At 32.6% G+C, this 20,504-nt stretch overlaps 1 protein-coding gene across 1 annotated transcript in view; it reads left to right on the top strand.

Annotated features, from left to right (window-relative positions):
* The first annotated feature begins 698 nt into the window (after positions 1 to 698).
* Positions 699 to 20,504, top strand: part of LOC134706932 (mucin-2-like) — a 38,086-nt gene continuing 18,280 nt past the window's right edge. The window contains exons 1-11 of the mRNA XM_063566304.1: positions 699 to 884; positions 4,324 to 4,450; positions 5,154 to 5,270; positions 5,864 to 5,973; positions 6,450 to 6,568; positions 6,876 to 7,021; positions 9,283 to 9,396; positions 9,947 to 10,038; positions 11,264 to 11,417; positions 12,516 to 12,700; positions 14,942 to 15,023. Coding sequence (XP_063422374.1) covers positions 714 to 884; positions 4,324 to 4,450; positions 5,154 to 5,270; positions 5,864 to 5,973; positions 6,450 to 6,568; positions 6,876 to 7,021; positions 9,283 to 9,396; positions 9,947 to 10,038; positions 11,264 to 11,417; positions 12,516 to 12,700; positions 14,942 to 15,023 — 1,417 coding nt within the window. The 5' untranslated portion in view covers positions 699 to 713. The remainder of the gene's footprint in view (positions 885 to 4,323; positions 4,451 to 5,153; positions 5,271 to 5,863; positions 5,974 to 6,449; positions 6,569 to 6,875; positions 7,022 to 9,282; positions 9,397 to 9,946; positions 10,039 to 11,263; positions 11,418 to 12,515; positions 12,701 to 14,941; positions 15,024 to 20,504) is intronic.

The following is a 20,504-nucleotide window of genomic DNA, read 5'->3' as shown; positions in this document are numbered from 1 at the left end:
GATAAATATCATTGCTATTCTCATTCCAAATAATACGATTTGCATCAACGAGTATAATTGTTCTAATATTAGAGAAAGACCTAATCTTTTTAATAAATGAAATGATACTCAATCCCCCCCCCCAAAAAAAAAAGAAGAAAAAAGGCAAAGTAGGAATAGGTTTAAAAAAAAAATGGAAATATTGTCTTTGAAGAGTTTAGATTTTTTTGAATTTCACAAAAAAAGAAAGCACAACTTCAATTTTGATTTTGGTAGGTCTGTTTTCATTTTTAGAGAAAGGTTGCGTTGGGGTACGGAATTTTCGATAACTGAATAAAAAGTATTTTAAAAATCTACGTATGCGAGTGTATATATTCAGCTTATTGAATTTATTTACAGTGACAAAAGTTAGCATCTAAATCTTACATCGGTCAAGCGATGACACTTAAAGCAGTAGGTGCTTTCGTATATTTGATATATATATATATATTATATATATATTATGAGTTTAAACAGACATGTTAAACCTAGTCAGAAGTCGTCTAGTCTGTTTTCCCGGCCTGTTCATTGTTAAACGGTAACTCTTGTTATTCAATAACAACTGATAACATTCAAATATACAAATACAAATCAACAAGAGAAGCCCTGACACTATGAAAAATATAATGTTCTTATTTTCTATGATATTCCATGTAATATTGTTACTTTTACAGAGAGGAGTAATTATTCATGAAATGATGCATGCCATTGGTTCTTGGCATGAACAATCTCGACAGGACCGAGACAGCTATATGACTGTTGTTATGGATAATATTATAGAAGATGCTAAATCAAACTACTATATAAGCCAAACATATAATAATACTCCATTTGACCCATCATCCAATGTAATGTATGGTTTATATGTAAGTCTTATTTATAATCGTCTTTATTTTCGGGTGTCTCTTCTTTGTTTCTGAGACAAACATGTCCATTAATTATCATTCTGAATTCTACTTCGTAAAAGTTATAGCCCCATTACGCAAGTTCATTTTCACGATAGTAAAAATGGTAGACATTGTAGATAAAGGCAACAGTAGTATACCGCTGTTCAAAACACATAAATTCATGGGAAAAAAATCGGGGTAAGATTGACGCGCTGCGTATTCAGCTTTTCAAAACCATTGAATATACCATCAAAGAATTATTAGATCCTTAAATGACAATTGTATTTAAAAAAATTAAATGAATTTACTTGTACTTATCCGCATTCAGTCAACTTAAAACTATTGTCTGATCGGTTGTCAGGTGGAATTTAAAAAAAAATCATTAACATTGCCAAAAAAATCTTATTAAATATGTTTGTGGAGGGGCAGACTAAAATGTTTCACTGGTTGAAGACTAAACCCTTATTCTTATACAAAAAAATAATGTTTTTTCGAAGATATGCATTTTAAAGATCCAACTTGCAAGTCGGTCGTTAAGTACTGTTGGTAAAAATTTGCTATTCGAACAAACCCACTCTGTGTTTGTGATTCATTGGAAAGGTATTTCATTTGACTCATGCATTTTTTTAAAACTGTGAATGTTTGGTGTTATTAACTCAACCTATAGCCTTGAATCGGAAGCGATATGATGTATTACATGCTCTTGCATTTTACGTTTTAAAGACAAAACATTCAACACAATCACGCCTAAACACATAAAGATGGTTTCGAATTTCTCTTTTCGATGCAATTGTTACCTAAACGACAATTGAGGAACAAATCGATATATATCCCGTCCATGGTATTTTTATTACCAACTGAATAGACACTTATGTCTTCGACTTGATAACTAATTGTTCTGCTTATTTATACAAAATATACACTGATAGCTATACAAATTGTGTTTTTATGAAAAAATACATCATAATTTATCCGGAACTGACATTATGTTTTTTGCTATAAACTTCTAAAAAATATGTTACTATAGTAAACATTACAATAAGCATTATTCGCTCTCTATAACAATTCTTTTGTTTATTTTAACAGGGTTTCCGCCTTAAATTCATTATCAGATGCATATACGAATATTCAACTATTTATTTTGTAATTTAACTTTACGTGAGGAAAATCGTTTGTTCCGATTTTATAAACACAAATATGGTATTGGTGTGGTTAAGCTTTGGTTACTCACTTACCATATTTGATTGTGATAGCCTTGGTGCCAATTTGGCATTATCAGACCTTTATTACACTCTCTGGCTGATACGGAGTCTGATGTATGCTTTTCATGACTTCTTTTTATCAGAATTGAAGTCCGCATTTATCTTCATCCGCCCAAGAACATTATGTTAGATTTGCAATATCAAAAGGATGTACCCAGGTTAGGTTTTAGAAGAAGGGTAAAATGTTCGGACTACTCTGTGTTTTCCATATGAAAAATATGTTGCCACATAACACCTATTTATCTTTTAAAATAAGATTTAATAGTTCATAAAAAGGTCATTTGACAAACTTTAAGCAGATTCTTGATTTCCTTTTATTCTGATTTGATACTCAAATAATGTCAATGCAAATATAAGGTGAAATGTGCGAGTTAGCCTTTTACCGCCATAACTTATCAAAAAAGAGCTCAATGACCTATCAATATTTTAGCTAATGTTGATCCTTATCTAGTACTCTTCTAGCTTAAAGTGTTCATTTTGAGTTCTTGATTTATTTAAATTGTCCTTAGATCACGTAAGTACACCCTTGATGAATTTGAAACTGAACATGTAAATAATCTAGATCAGCATTGTGATACTGAAACAAAATAAGTATCTAATAAATCCTTATATAGAAAGATATATATATATATATATATATATAAAAGTCTATAAAAAGGACCAACCAGCAAATTTACTATGTACCGGATCGTCTAGAATAGGCGATACTATGCAGATAAGGAATATATATATATATATATATATATAGTCATCAAGATGTCTCATTAAATAATGTGTTTACGTTCCCCCATCATTCTTTACTCCAGTAAAAGATGCCATTAAACCAAAAGAAATCGTAATTGTAGGTATCATCAATTCGCTGTTTCTTTAAAAAACATTATGATTAAATGTAATCCTATGACGAATCTAGTCGTATGCCTTTTTTTTTAAATTACAAGACAAACTGAAAAATTTTCAATCACAATTTTGATATTTTTTCAGTCATACTAGACCTTTGATGTATAACTGCCGTCTTAGTCAGTTTTAGCATTTCATATATCAGTTTAAAATTGAGTTTTAAAATACTAACGAAAACGTAAAATTTGCTTCCTTTCTTGAGCAATTATTTAAATTATTTTGACAACTTCAAACTAGAACTTATGACAAACGTAGTGATATCAATTTACAATAAATATTTTACCTCTCAGCAGTAAACTGCTCGAAAGCTTATGGCGCTCGCATATTGTGCTAAAAAAAGTAAAATGAAAAAAAATACTGCACTCAAAGAAAAATCAAATCGGAAAGTCCATACTCACATGGCAAAATTAAATAACAAAACACATCAAAAACGAATGGATAAGAATTATCATATTTCTTGACTTGGTATAGGCATTTTCAAATGTAGACAATATTGGATTAAACCTGGTTTTATAGCGATAAACCTCTCACTCATGATTATTTCTTGAGACAAAGAACTTAAGTCTTTAGAAAACATAATAATAGTTAAATATGTAATTTAACATGACATGTTGACTGAGAATGCATGCATAGCAGGGGACGAATACAGTGCCGAGGTAACAAGTCTCGTCCCTTTTAAAATTTAGGAGATTCCATCTGATTTTAGTTTTTCTTCTTTATGGATTTTCGAGATGTGATTATTGGTAGACTACTGTTGCCTAAAAATACTGTATACACATGACTCTTTTCAATTTCTCTTTTACATTTGTTTTTATTTCTTAATAGTAAAAATATGTGATAATACAAAAAAGAAGATGTGGTTTGATTGCCAATGAGACAACTATCCACAAAAGACAAAAATGACACAAACATTAACAATTATAGGTCACCGTACGGCCTTCAACAATGAGCAAAGCCCATACCGCATAGTCAGCTATAAAAGGCCCCGATAAGACAATGTTAAACAATTCAAACGAGAAAACTAACGGCATTATTTATGTAAAAAGATGAACGAAAAACAAATATGTAACACATGAACAAACGACAACCACTGAATTACAGGCACCTGAATAAGTTGATTATTTTTATCATTTACTTCTATTGCCTTTATATTTTTATTTCGTATTAGATGTATCAATATGTTGTGTACTGAAATGAATACTGTGCTTTTATTTCATTAAAAATAGCGTGTTTTGTATTTTTTATCACCATCTTTTTAGGCTTTCTCAAAAAATGGAGATAAAACAGAAATCTTCCATGACTGGAGACAAGAGTTTCTTGCAGGAACTGGAACAACTCTAAGTTTCTATGATATGGCTGATGTTACTGCGGCTTATGGATGTGCTGGTAAGAAAATCGTCATTAATACTGTGTAATTGTAGAAAAAAAGAAACTATGGCATTGTTAACTAAATGTTTTGTATGAGTGGTTTTACAATAAAAAAATTAAGTATGCGATAAATGTTAAAAGTATACGATATGTAGAGAAAAACATATATTGGATTTTTTTTTAAATCTAGCTCATTTAATTCATTTTTACATTGAAGTATTTTTAAATAATCCAGACTCTAAGTGATCAGAAAATTTACCGAAATGTTTGTAGCTATAAAAAATTAAAAGAAAATTGGTAAACCGCTGTTCAAAAGTCATAAGTTGATTCAGAGAAAACAAACCCTGGTTACAAACTAAAACCGAAGAAAACACATCAACTATAAGAAGAAAACAAGAATACCAACAATTCAACATTCATACGAATATATATATATAAATATGTGTGTATCTGCAATGGAAACAAAGATTACGACTATTCCTTACTTGTTATGTGTTAATAGTGATATAATTGTTTGTAAATGTTAGTGATTTATTTTTGGCATAACTTTTTAAAAGTTAGGATTTTTCCATGTTAAAATTTCAAACGATATTTTCGTGATTAATCATAATTTTGCATTTTTTAAAAACAGTTATGTTATATTTAAAAATAAGGCCCATTGGGTCTGTTGGTCTATTTTTCAAGTTATGTCAATAACATGTTATCTGTACTACTATTTTAGATTCGTGTGTCTCACCACCTACCTGTCAGCACGGAGGATTTGTTGATCAAACTTGTTCATGTGCTTGTCCTCCAGATTTAACTGGCACTGTTTGTCAACAACTTGATCAAAGTAGTTGTATGTAAATAATGAGACACTCAGTCAATAGTGTTAACAATCGTAACGAGTTGCCATAAAATATTTCTTTTACATTTTAACATGGATACTAGATGCAGTTTTTTTTTATTCTTACGCGAAAATAAGACATCAAATGATGTCTGCTTCAGAAGTATTTTTCTGCATTTAATATAATCTGGAACATAAACAAACAAAAATATGCATGCAAGGTATTTACATATATATAGAAACGTGAGAAGCTATCTGAATAAGGGAAATAAAACGGATAGCACAGTAAATCTAAGTCAGTATTGCCTGATGGATTTGGATTTCTTTATTTTCGTATTTAATCGTTATTTATCAAAGTAGGGGGTTAGTAAACATATATATTATGTATATCATATCTGTAACCAGATACTGACTAATGAGATGATGATACATCCGAGAACTAACAGTATAGTAGCAGAGATATCAACACAGTTAATAATTTTATTCAAAGGTTTTGATGACATTGAGATATCAAATTTTTTTGAAAATGTTGTTGCATATGATAGAAACGGCGGTAATTTTGAATAATTGTATTGGAATTATGAATGAACTCATACTAATTTCAGACAATTGTGGAGGTACAATTAATTTAGCAGGCGGTATAACATCTTTCCTGACTTCACCAAATTACCCATCGAATTATAACACCGGTTTAAATTGTAAATGGTTTATACAGGTAGGTATAGCTAAAGAACTTTAATCTTGCTATGATATATTTTATAGGCAGAAGTAATTATTGTGTTTATATTTGGATATTGTATTGAATATCTGTCAAGAGAGGTAATTGTAATGATTTCACAGCGGTATTTGTGTCCCTTGCTTATAATCTTTGATCAAGAAATTTTATCTACTGTTAAAATTGGTTTCAGAGGTTTTTAAAAAAATTATATTGCAACTGTTATATGTAAATTATAAATGCCAGGTTTTCGACTGTTTGGTGTTTGGCCAAGGCATCATGCTGAAGGTCGTACTTTGACCAATATGTTTTGTTTTTTTTATACATTGTGACTTGGATGGATAGTTTACTTATTGACAATCTTATCACTGCTTCCTTATTATACATAATTATACCTATGTAAACGTTTAGTTAGGCACATTATAATCCAAATAATTTCGTTAATGATTTATTTAAAGTCTTAATAATTTTTACAGGGTGATCCTGGCAACCATATTAGAGCAACTGTTACCGATATGGATATAAGCAATAACAACAATGCTTGTTATCATTGGATAGAAATGGTTTATGACCTTCTTGCCAACAAAGGTCCAGAGTACGTTGTGAAATCTATATACAGGAAACATAATCATACAAGAAAATTGTTCATATAGTTGAATTAAAAGTAAAATTAAAAAGACATCAAAACCTACACATTTTCAAAGAGAATCTTACAAGGAGGCATAATACAGTCGCAGTCAAATACTTATCGTTTAGAATGTGATACACGTGCAAAATTATGTATAAACCTTCGTTTTGACCTTCAAACTTTCATGATCATTGCAGGTATATAAACTACTGCTGAAATATTTACCTGACAGTTTTAAAATAATATATGCTGATAAACAGTGTTTTATTTTTAGGCGATGCGGTACTACAGACCATGAAGTCTGGGATACAACTTCCGAGGGAGAAATGAATACAATGATCATCAAATTTAACAGCTTTGTAGGAAGTGATAAGGCTACATCCCGTGGTTTCAACATAACATTAGCATTAATTGGAACAGGTCGGTTAACAGTATAAACATATATATATATATATATAAGTATCGTGTAATGTTTTTTAGCTGCCATCAAGTAGTTTATTATTTTAAAGGATAAAATTCGTGTCTTTATATGATATTGTTTAAATTATTATGTTATGTGTATGACTTTTAAAGTATAATAAGAATTTCTAAAAGGTACAGCCAGTATAGATAAGGTATTATTATTTCTAGTATTGTCTTTAGTTAAAACAGGTAGCGCTATAAAAACATTTTTTTGAAGAAAGGCATGTTTACTTTAAATTGCACTTTGACTCTCCCTCTTTTATATAAAATTGAATAACTTCTACCAAAGGACTATATATATTTTTTTTTTAAAGTAAGCTTCTGTAAAAACAGTAGATTTTTAATTTTGCAGTTTGTATAGCCTTGCAACTTCTTAGTAAATCAAGATATATATAAAAAAAAAAAAAGAGGTATGATTGCCAATGAGACAACTGTCCACAAGAGACCAAAATGACACAGACATTAACAACTATAGGTCACCGTACGGATATGTCTATTCATCCTTTGGTAAGTTTGATGCATTTCATATGAAGGTATGGCATTTCCCGAAAAAATTGTGAATGATAAATCAGGTGAATGGTCGTCATTCTTTTTGGGAATAACTTCTCATTTGGCAGTATGTACCTTACATGCAGAACAGAGTTCAAATACATTAAGATTTATTGTGATACCTTGCACTACAGGGAGATAACTCTGTAAAATCAGCAGTGTTCATCACGTTATTTTGTTAACGAAATATCAAGCTTCTCAATGATCAAAATTTGTGTTTGTCAAACTGCCATGTATACAATCATTGTTTTACTGAGAAAGTTATTGGTTATATTTTTTGGTTTTTTTTTAAAGGATCAAAGTACATATTTTGACCAAATTTCATGACAATTAAACCAGCTAAATTAATGTATGTCAAGGTGCTGGTACCACCTTAAATTTGTGTTGTTCTATCCAGTATGTCGAACCTTATAGTATTAGTCAAGAGGTTTGTAGAAATAAATACTTTTTTTTTAGAAAAAGCTAAATTTAATTACATCGACATTCTTAGTTGTTGGAAAGTGGAATGAAAATCAGAGCTAAATTGTTATTGATTGATTTCTAAACAATGTTCTCATAAAGCAAGAATCTTAAAATCTAATAGGTTTTAATCATGTTTAATATAACACTTCAATCTAGCGAAATTATACTTATATACATCTTGCTAAAACAAATTTGCTGAATATATTTACTATCGGGGTAAAAATAAATCTATAATGCCCAGGAATATAAAATGATACATTTACTTTAATTTAATGTCTATGAAATAATATTTGAAGTGTACTCATTATATAAAAGAAATAAACAATGTTACAATGCAAATTGTTAGTGAAATCATTAAATGCTGATCCAAATGTTCACTAAGCTTTTAATGCATTTGTGATTTGATTAACATTCCACTGAAAATTTGCATCGGTAATGATGTCTACCATGTTCATGGTAGATGTATTTTTTTGTTAAAACATTTTATCCAATTAATATGTAAAATTATGAAGCCGGTTTGACTCACCATTTTCTCGAAAAAGATCAGATGTATGCGAATCTGGTAATCGCAATACACTTAGTATATCCGCATCCGTAAACTCTTGCAAAAAGTAAAATAACAAAAATACTGAACTCCGAGCAAAATTCAAAACGGAAAATCTCTAATTAAATGGCAAACCCAAACGTCAAAACACATCAAAAGGAATAGAAAACATATTTCATAATCCTGACCAGGTACAGGCATTCTTAAATGTAGAAAATGGTGAATCTGGTCTTATAGCAGTAAACCTCTCACTTATACGACAGTTCCATCGATTTCTATTATATATATAAAACGATGCGTGCGCCAGCTACCCTTTATAAAGTCTCAGATTATCGCATGTACATTATAAGTATGCTGATTTTAAGTATTTGTTTTCAATTTGGTTGACACATATTTAATTGGATTATAAATGAAATGGTAAACACTAATTACTACTTCATTCCGTACGAATAGTCCGGTGTATGTTAAAAACGATTTGTATGTGTGGTTTTTTATTTTTACAGTCGGTGTCAACAATAAGATATGCAACGATAAATTGTTGTGGTATAATTACTAATGGCATGATAATTTAACAAAGTTTCAATTTTTGAATGTGAATATCTAGCAGTTATTTAACACTCATTACAATTATCAAAGATATTTATAAATGTTATTATTTTTTTAGGATGTGAGAATAATCCGTGTGTTCATGGCTCGTGTTACAGTCCAATGAATTCAAACACCTATACCTGTACATGCATCCAGGGATTCATTGGAACCAACTGCGACGTACCCTCAGGTTTGAAATAAAGATACCATTGTCATTATAAACATGATAATCGTATTTTTGTTATAATGAAAGCGTTTATATCTTATACGAACCCCCTCTTCTAAGAAGTAAAACACAGCCCGTTATAGTATTCACTTTTTTCTCAAATGTTGCAGTTACATTGTAATTAAATTATGTACTTTCGATTTATTATTGATATGTAATTTTGTTGTTAATATATGGACGATAAAATCAAATGGCAAAATTAATTTATAAAACATCAAACGAATAGACAAAACTGTCATATGCTTGACTTGAATCAGGCATTCTCAAATAGAGAAAACGGTGGATTAAACCCGGTTTGAAAGCGCTAAACATATATTTGTGTTAAACAGTTAATATTACTCTGATTACTTGTACAAAATTTCTGTACACATTATAATTTGTACAACATTACAACTTGAACAGAACATATATGATGCTATTGGCTGCATGGTTTAAATCAATTTACAATTATGCCATATTCTAAATCACATTTCACCTTTCGGTCTAGATATATATATTTTATTTTGTTTCACAGTGTATTCAATATTCGAGTGTACTGCAGAAGTTGGTCATTACTGTATGTTTGTTCAATCAACTGATGATGATTTAAACTGGGAGAAAAAATCAGTGAGTAAACATATCAATGTTGTTTATAGATGTTGTTCATTTATACAAATTCAAGCCTTTGACGTTTAAAACAATCGAACATTACATAAACAATTCCCCAATGAAGATATACAATACGTTTATCGTATGATAGCTAAACTTTGTAACATTAGCAGCTGATACAACAGATCATAGCAGCAGCTAATTACCGATACCCTCGATGGAAATAAAAGTACAAAGATACAAAGAACAGCAAACAGCACGTGGTTTAAAGAACATGACTTTATGCAGTCAAAAATTGCTGAGCTGTTATAAACCAGACTCATATTTCTAATTGAGACCAGAAATACAAAATAAATAGAAAAAAAAACATTAAATAAGACTTGCATAGAATATTTAAAAAAGAATGACCCTCTAACTTGATCAGGTTGTGTAACATTTTCTTGGATCCATCTAATTTAAACCTAAGACTTATGTTGTTGGATTATTTGATTAATATTTGAATTAAAGTGCATTCAACCAGTTTTAAAGTGGTATTAACTGCCGAATACTCGTTCAACAAATTTGATTCACAATTTATAACATTCTGAAAAGTTAAACAAAAGTTTTAAGAAACACGATCAACAAGGAAGATATCAACAATTCTTGCGAATTATGGGATGGTTTGCTACCTGATGAACAATTGACATGAACTCCGAAGTTGAACTTGTTTTTCCGATATGAAATATAGATCCCGACAAAAATACACGTGCATGGAGTCAATGTTCTGCCAATGCTATTGTTCCTATATTTGGTGAAGTCGTATATCATTGAAAAGTATGTTTACCATCGTATAACCTTGATAAGAACGAGGATTTGCTCGCCTTAACCTTACTGCTGCATATGTTTGCTTTTGGTGAGGCCTATTTAATCTTGCAATTTTTCAAACATATTGAGCAAGATTTTATGGTGAGTTACACAGTCAACATCGAAGCTAGTGTTCACTTTGTGGTCGGCTGCATGGTTCTGTTTCCATTTTCGATTCGCTCACTCTTTAAATGTTATTTTTGTTTTGGAAAATAACGAATGTTGCGTTTTATGCATCATTCAAGATCTTGCGTTTTACTTATAGGTACCTGCCTTTATGAAACAGACATTTCGAGTAATTTAGTGAAACGTACAGTTTGGGTTAAATATGTTAAAAATAGTTGTATTCCTTTCACGAGGACGGTTGTTCCCTAGTCTATAAATATTCCACTTTTTTCAGGGTCCATCGACGAATTATATAGTTAGTGGATATGAGGGTATTACTGGTCCAGGTGGTGCAAAAGAAGGATTTGTATATTTATATACAAAGTATATAAGTGGCAAAAGGTCAACGGGTGATAATGCAGTTATGTCTACAGAAATAAATTTTCCAAGTGAGAGCTCTTTATACTTTGACTTTTTTCCTTTGCTTGATTGTTAGTTGACAGGTAGAATACAAACAAATAAAAAAAGAAAACGAAGAAAATTAAAATAGATGGTATTGACAAAAATGCAAAGGAAACATAATGAATTTCATGAATTTTATAAAAGCGAATGTATAAAAGAACTTAGTTCCTATATATTTAAACAAATTTATTAACGGACAATATTAAAATGTTTTATATCAAATCCTTTATAAACAAACATCTGAATAGAGATTTTTCTACAAGTAAATATAATAAAAAAAAAACCTATTAAATATGAAATATTTATCTCCCCTTGAATGGCTCATTTACAAACATGATTTAAAAAAAACAAAAGAGAAAAATGATATTTGCTTAAATATTTTGCATAATACAATAAATAACCAAGTTTTCTTTAAATAGATAAACAGGCTTACCATTAAATTGCAAATCTGTCTTCAGATTTGCAGATTTGGGCCAAAAAATCGACTGATTCTGTACTGCGATTGTAAAATCCAAGATGGCTGTAGACAATGAATCTACCTTCAGTGTTGTTTGTCTTTCATAGAGCACCTATAAATTGTGATGAACTTATTCTCATTTGAAATAGCAAAACATGCGTGAAGAGTAAGTTTGGACAGATTCGGGGACTCAGGTAGTTCTCGTTGCAATTCAAAAATTAACTAGGAATTTAAATATTGTATTTTGTGATGGTGGTTAAATAATCAAAAGAGAATACATATTGTTACTTGTATCCTAAATGCTCTTAAACTCTGTACTTTTGGGGTCTTCATAACTTTTATTGGATGGAATTTCAATGATGAGTCGTTGAAAGACGAAACGCACGTTTGTCGTATAAAATTCTTATCCGTAATCTATGACGAGCCTATTTATTAAGATACATTGTTGTAAGTGTTGATGACTTTTTATCTACCTTGTCTAATAAAATGAAATTCAACAAATACCTGTGTGTTGATGTATTATATTTCTAAGAATCTTAGGAATTAAATAGATAGGATAGTATTTACTTTTTATTCATCTCCATCAATATAACTCTCAATGAACCTTTTTATTTTATTTGCTTGATAGAGGTCGAGCGATGTTTGTCATTCTGGTATCACATGCGCAGTTATTATGAATCAAGTATGGGGACTTTACGGATTACAATGACAGATGATACTAATAAAGAAACGTTATTATTTACCCGATCGGGTGATCAGGGCGTAAAATGGCTACAAGCAAAAATAGACATACCAGCTGTTGATAATTTGAAGGTACGTAAAATGTTACTTCCCTTTCAATTACAAAGATATGTTACTGACATGGCTTTTAAATCAGGATTCTATAGATTAATGGTATATAACTGCCTATGTTATATACCATGGGCAACTATGAGACAAACTTTGACGGATAAGGAAGGTCGAAAATATCCGAATGTCGCCGTACGACCTTATTTAATGAACAAATTAAAGTTACACTGTATGATATGATAGCACAGGGATAATTATGTAAAACAATTAAAAGAAAAAACATGAGGCCGAATGTAAACTCATTGATCTGGGCTATTCGAAAAAAACGTACGTATGCAATGGTGAAACAAAGATTGCTTATTTTGGCGTTAATATTGATTCACTTGTTGGGTCTTTGCATCGGAACTAAACACATTTATTCAAAAACCAGTTGTTGGCATGACAGGGTTTATGTCTTCTCATATATGTAATGATGGTATGATACTAAACCCCTAACGGGAAGGATTGTGCCTGATATTCATATGATGAAATCATAATCTTTCAATCAGTTTGATCGAAGTCTGGAGCTGGCACGTCAGTTAAATGCTAGTAGTCTGTTGTTATTTATGTATTATTGTCAATTTGTTTATTTTCTTTGTTTACATCTTCTGACATCAGACTCTGACTTCTCTTGAATTTGATTTTAAATGTGCATATTGTTATGCATTTACTTTTCTACATTGGATAGAGGTATAGGGAGGGTTGAGATCTGATAAACATGTTTAACCCCGCCGCATTTTTGAGCCTGTCCCAAGGCAGGAGCCTCTGGCCTTTGTTAGTCTTGGTTTTTTTTTAATTCTAGTTTCGTGTGTACAATTTGAAAATTAGCATGGCGTTCATTATCACTGAACTAGTATATATTTGTTAAGTGGCCAGCTGAAGGACGTCTCCGGGTACGGGATTTTCTCGCTACATTGAAGACCTGTTGATGACCTTCTGCTGTTGTTTTTTCTATGGTCGGGTTGTTGTCTCTTTGACACATTCCCCATTTCAATTCTCAATTTTTTTTTTTAGACTTTCAGACTATGTTTGTCTGGATGTTTGCAAGCAATTGATACGTAATTGATCTGTTAGATATATACTGTGATTTGATTGAACAATAAAAGTTGACTTGCAATGTTGAACTTAACCTTGAAATGAAGTTAATGTTTATTGTCAAATCAAATTCCAGTATAAAGTTAATAAAATGAAGCAGACAATATACCTATTTTTACAAACATCAAAACAAACATAGCAAGCAAGTTGATCAAAGGTTTGAGTTGCATGGTTTTATAGGAAAGCTGTTAACATTATAAAATGCAGTCAAAAAGTGCTTTGTTCGTCACTTATTTCGCGGATTAAGATACCTTTAATACATGAAATATTGTTGATAGATAATGTTTAAACCCTATATATGTTTTCTAAAACCAACACACATCTGAACCTGATCCAACTGTCATCAGCAACTCGTGAAGGAATGCACTAACCTTATAAACAAGACAGTCACACTGAATAATAATTAAAAATAAAAGACGTGATCGATTTTTTGTCATACATTTAGTTTTGTTTGTTTTGTAGATTTGCATCATATTTCTGATATGTGCGTCCGTTCGACCGTTCGTGCGGATGGGGCATTCATGTACAATAGACACATCCCTTTTTTTAATTTCAATTATGAAAGAGTTTGTGCTATAGATTCGTTACGTTTAACACTTTTTATGATAATATATAGCATTTGTATAGATCTAGTGGACGTATAATTCTGACTGTTCGCATACTTGGCAGTAATGATACATATTTCGCATCATCCGAATACCTATGTTATGAGGAAGATAAGATTTACACTAATAAGTGAAAGGAACCGTTAAAAAACTAGTGTATCCACTTTCGAAAGAGTTAATTATTTCAAAAAGAAACAATGGGACTTTAAATAGACAAATTTTATCAGTTCGAACATATCTGTAAATAATCAATATGTCCTCATAGTGTCTATTGAATCCTCAAAGCTGTGTGTTCCCAATTTTTATAAACACGTTCTGACAGGATCATACCTTGTAACAATCTCTTAGCGATCACAATATGCAAATGCTGTGTACTATTTTAATGTTGCATGTTGCTTGCTGAAGGTGGCGATTCAAGCTTATTGATTTTTTTAATTTCTGGATACATTTAGAGGTTTTGCATTTCTTTTTCTGTTCTTAAAGAATCGATGATAAAAACATTTGACAGAATTATTATTCCTCACAGATTATAGTTAACGGAACCATAGGGATTCCCTATATGGTAGAAATGGCTCTAGATGGTATTTTCTTGGTTCCTGGCACCTGTGGTTAGTATGAATTCTTTATCAGAAAAGGATCCAACTATTTTAGGTTGAGTACACAGTTATTGTCCTTTGATTTTAATTCACCACAAATATGGTCCCTACTATGGACAGTATGTTATTGCCATTTTTTCCCCTTCCAAATTTATTTTTTCATATTTTATGCTTTAAATAGCAAGAAGGGTGAAGAAATTACACTATTAAATAATTAAGGTCACGAATGTAAAAGTCAAGTAATGATTTGGTCCAGCTAACAATGGAAAAAAAGCATTTCGGAAGCTGTCAAAAGATTTGTAGACCCTGAAGAATAAAATTGTTCATATTTTGAATTAGAGCTGATGAAGTTTTCCATAAATTTGACATAATTTGTCCTTAACGTGGAACAACACACTTAATAAATATAATGAAGAAAGTGCAGGTTGGATTTTTTAAATTTTCATTTATTGTCGAAAACAAATGCACTAAGAAATAACTATGGTCTCGGACCATATCATTTTTAAAGCTCATCTGGTGCATATTAATCAAAAGAAATGTGGCATGTATTAAACTAAGCTAGAGGGAATGCATAATAACCGAATCTATATTGTATCTCATTTGTAATATATCAGCTGTATTGTAATTATAGGTAAATAAATAGTAAAGGATAGACTTGACACATTTAAGGCTGCCACAATTGGTATCATGCCTGGAATGTCATTATCATGTTAATTTACCCGTTTTAGTTTGGCCTAGATAATTGTTTTGATATATATATATATATATATATTCTTAAAATAAAAAAGTTAAATAAGTTAAAAAGTTAACAGTTCCATTCAATCGATTTCATCCTTCTATTGGAATTTTTCAGGATAACTGATATGGTGTCGTTATGGGCGACGTTGTTTAGGAGGTTTGTGACGTTCCGTAATTGTTCGTTATTAAAAGTTTTCGGAATTTAATTTCGATTGGAACGTTGTGATGAAATAACGTTCCAATCGAGATTAAATCCCGAAAACTTTTAAAAACGAACAACGAATATATATATAAATGTCTAAGAATATAACTAAAACACACTAATTGATCCATTGATAAAAAGTTTGAATGTTGATTTTTGCTATTTTTAGACATTATATATATATATATATGTGAAGCCCAGGGGGTCGTGTGGTCTAGCGGGACGGCTACAGTGCAGGCGATTTGGTGTCACGATATCGCAGTAGCATGTGTTCGAATCCCGGCGAGGGAAGAACAAAAAAATTTGCGAAAGCAAATTTACAGGTCTAACATTGTTGGGTTGATGTTTAGACGAGTTGTATGTTTGAACGTAGTTTTCAATTTAGACTCGTTTATATTTTTTTGTTTGGCTTTTGTATCATACTTTCCCTCCGGTTTATATGATCCGTTCATCCTATATTGACTCTTTAAATTCAAGATTTTATCTAAAAATGAGGGTACTTTTTCTAAAAATGATGATACTCTTTATATGGCCTTCCAAATAACGTGTCGATCCCTAACATCACTGAAGAGACATTTATTTTCGAAATCCGGATCTGGTGTACTAAAATATATTGACACCGAATGTTTGTGGCATAACATCGCGGCCACAAGTTTAAAAAGTTTTTCTGTTAAGTATTGAATTTATTTTAAGATCCATTTTGTTACATCTTGTGATCAATTTTATTTGGCAATCGCCAATGGCAGTCAGCAGGGTTAAAGAACATCAGTTGTTCGACCTGTTAGTCAAATGCGTTTTGTTTAAATATACTTTTTCACTTTTTTGGTCTTTTGGAAAATGTTGTTTGTGCTGTTTTTAGACCCTTCTACAACGAAATTTGTTTAACATGCACATGTATAAAAATTGCGGTTTTTATCCAACGCAATCATAGGTTTGAACGTAGTTTTCAATTAGGACTCGTATATATATATATATATATATATATATATATATACAACTCGTCTAAACATCAACCCAACAATGTTAGATCTGTAAATTTGCGAAATTTTGGTTCTTCCCTTGCCGGTATTCGAACCCATGCTACTGTGATATCGTGACACCAAATCGCCTGCACTGCAGCCGTCCCGCTAGACCACACGACCACCTGGGCTCTCAATAAAAGAGCTTTCGCTGGCCATGTGTTACCTTTCCACGTCAGTGTTAATCTAGCGGCGTACTACAGTACATGATATAAAAGGCATGAAGATGTTATTGTTACAGACCTATATATATATATATATATATATATAAGTACGTCTGAGTCAGTGACAACCCTACAACAGATGTATCCATCGGATCGCCATCAATGATGGTGATACATGGCTGTGTACATAATGTATATACAACTCGTCTAAACATCAACCCAACAATGTTAGATCTGTAAATTTGCTTTCGCAAATTTTTGGTTCTTCCCTCGTCGGGATTCGAACCCATGCTACTGTGATATCGTGACACCAAATCGCCTGCACTGCAGCCGTCCCGCTAGACCACACGACCACCTGGGCTCTCAAAAAAAAGAGCTTTCGGTGGCCATATGTTACCTTTCCACGTCAGTTTTAATCTAGCGGCGTACTACAGTACATGATATATAAGGCATGAAGATGTTATTGTTACAGATCAGCTAAATTATCTATAGTAAAGGATCCTACAAATTAATGTAAGATACAGTCACAGAAAATAATTATATTCATAAGTACGTCTGAGTCAGTGACAACCCTACAACAGATGTATCCATCGGATCGCCATCAATGATGGTGATACATGGCTGTGTACATAATGTATATACAACTCGTCTAAACATCAACCCAACAATGTTAGATCTGTAAATTTGCTTTCGCAAATTTTTGGTTCTTCCCTCGTCGGGATTCGAACCCATGCTACTGTGATATCGTGACACCAAATCGCCTGCACTGCAGCCGTCCCGCTAGACCACACGACCACCTGGGCTCTCAAAAAAAAGAGCTTTCGGTGGCCATATGTTACCTTTCCACGTCAGTTTTAATCTAGCGGCGTACTACAGTACATGATATATAAGGCATGAAGATGTTATTGTTACAGATCAGCTAAATTATCTATAGTAAAGGATCCTACAAATTAATGTAAGATACAGTCACAGAAAATAATTATATTCATAAGTACGTCTGAGTCAGTGACAACCCTACAACAGATGTATCCATCGGATCGCCATCAATGATGGTGATACATGGCTGTGTACATAATGTATATACAACTCGTCTAAACATCAACCCAACAATGTTAGATCTGTAAATTTGCTTTCGCAAATTTTTGGTTCTTCCCTCGTCGGGATTCGAACCCATGCTACTGTGATATCGTGACACCAAATCGCCTGCACTGCAGCCGTCCCGCTAGACCACACGACCACCTGGGCTCTCAAAAAAAAGAGCTTTCGGTGGCCATATGTTACCTTTCCACGTCAGTTTTAATCTAGCGGCGTACTACAGTACATGATATATAAGGCATGAAGATGTTATTGTTACAGATCAGCTAAATTATCTATAGTAAAGGATCCTACAAATTAATGTAAGATACAGTCACAGAAAATAATTATATTCATAAGTACGTCTGAGTCAGTGACAACCCTACAACAGATGTATCCATCGGATCGCCATCAATGATGGTGATACATGGCTGTGTACATAATGTATATACAACTCGTCTAAACATCAACCCAACAATGTTAGATCTGTAAATTTGCTTTCGCAAATTTTTGGTTCTTCCCTCGTCGGGATTCGAACCCATGCTACTGTGATATCGTGACACCAAATCGCCTGCACTGCAGCCGTCCCGCTAGACCACACGACCACCTGGGCTCTCAAAAAAAAGAGCTTTCGGTGGCCATATGTTACCTTTCCACGTCAGTTTTAATCTAGCGGCGTACTACAGTACATGATATATAAGGCATGAAGATGTTATTGTTACAGATCAGCTAAATTATCTATAGTAAAGGATCCTACAAATTAATGTAAGATACAGTCACAGAAAATAATTATATTCATAAGTACGTCTGAGTCAGTGACAACCCTACAACAGATGTATCCATCGGATCGCCATCAATGATGGTGATACATGGCTGTGTACATAATGTATATACAACTCGTCTAAACATCAACCCAACAATGTTAGATCTGTAAATTTGCTTTCGCAAATTTTTGGTTCTTCCCTCGTCGGGATTCGAACCCATGCTACTGTGATATCGTGACACCAAATCGCCTGCACTGCAGCCGTCCCGCTAGACCACACGACCACCTGGGCTCTCAAAAAAAAGAGCTTTCGGTGGCCATATGTTACCTTTCCACGTCAGTTTTAATCTAGCGGCGTACTACAGTACATGATATATAAGGCATGAAGATGTTATTGTTACAGATCAGCTAAATTATCTATAGTAAAGGATCCTACAAATTAATGTAAGATACAGTCACAGAAAATAATTATATTCATAAGTACGTCTGAGTCAGTGACAACCCTACAACAGATGTATCCATCGGATCGCCATCAATGATGGTGATACATGGCTGTGTACATAATGTATATACAACTCGTCTAAACATCAACCCAACAATGTTAGATCTGTAAATTTGCTTTCGCAAATTTTTGGTTCTTCCCTCGTCGGGATTCGAACCCATGCTACTGTGATATCGTGACACCAAATCGCCTGCACTGCAGCCGTCCCGCTAGACCACACTGTATCTTACATTAATTTGTAGGATCCTTTACTATAGATAATTTAGCTGATCTGTAACAATAACATCTTCATGCCTTATATATCATGTACTGTAGTACGCCGCTAGATTAAAACTGACGTGGAAAGGTAACATATGGCCACCGAAAGCTCTTTTTTTTGAGAGCCCAGGTGGTCGTGTGGTCTAGCGGGACGGCTGCAGTGCAGGCGATTTGGTGTCACGATATCACAGTAGCATGGGTTCGAATCCCGACGAGGGAAGAACCAAAAATTTGCGAAAGCAAATTTACAGATCTAACATTGTTGGGTTGATGTTTAGACGAGTTGTATATACATTATGTACACAGCCATGTATCACCATCATTGATGGCGATCCGATGGATACATCTGTTGTAGGGTTGTCACTGACTCAGACGTACTTATGAATATAATTATTTTCTGTGACTGTATCTTACATTAATTTGTAGGATCCTTTACTATAGATAATTTAGCTGATCTGTAACAATAACATCTTCATGCCTTATATATCATGTACTGTAGTACGCCGCTAGATTAAAACTGACGTGGAAAGGTAACATATGGCCACCGAAAGCTCTTTTTTTTGAGAGCCCAGGTGGTCGTGTGGTCTAGCGGGACGGCTGCAGTGCAGGCGATTTGGTGTCACGATATCACAGTAGCATGGGTTCGAATCCCGACGAGGGAAGAACCAAAAATTTGCGAAAGCAAATTTACAGATCTAACATTGTTGGGTTGATGTTTAGACGAGTTGTATATACATTATGTACACAGCCATGTATCACCATCATTGATGGCG

This window comes from Mytilus trossulus, chromosome 2 (assembly GCF_036588685.1).
Source record: "Mytilus trossulus isolate FHL-02 chromosome 2, PNRI_Mtr1.1.1.hap1, whole genome shotgun sequence".
Lineage (NCBI taxonomy): Eukaryota > Metazoa > Mollusca > Bivalvia > Mytilida > Mytilidae > Mytilus > Mytilus trossulus.
The sequence above is the reverse complement of the archived record's forward strand: the minus strand, read 5'-3'. Positions and strand labels throughout refer to the sequence as shown.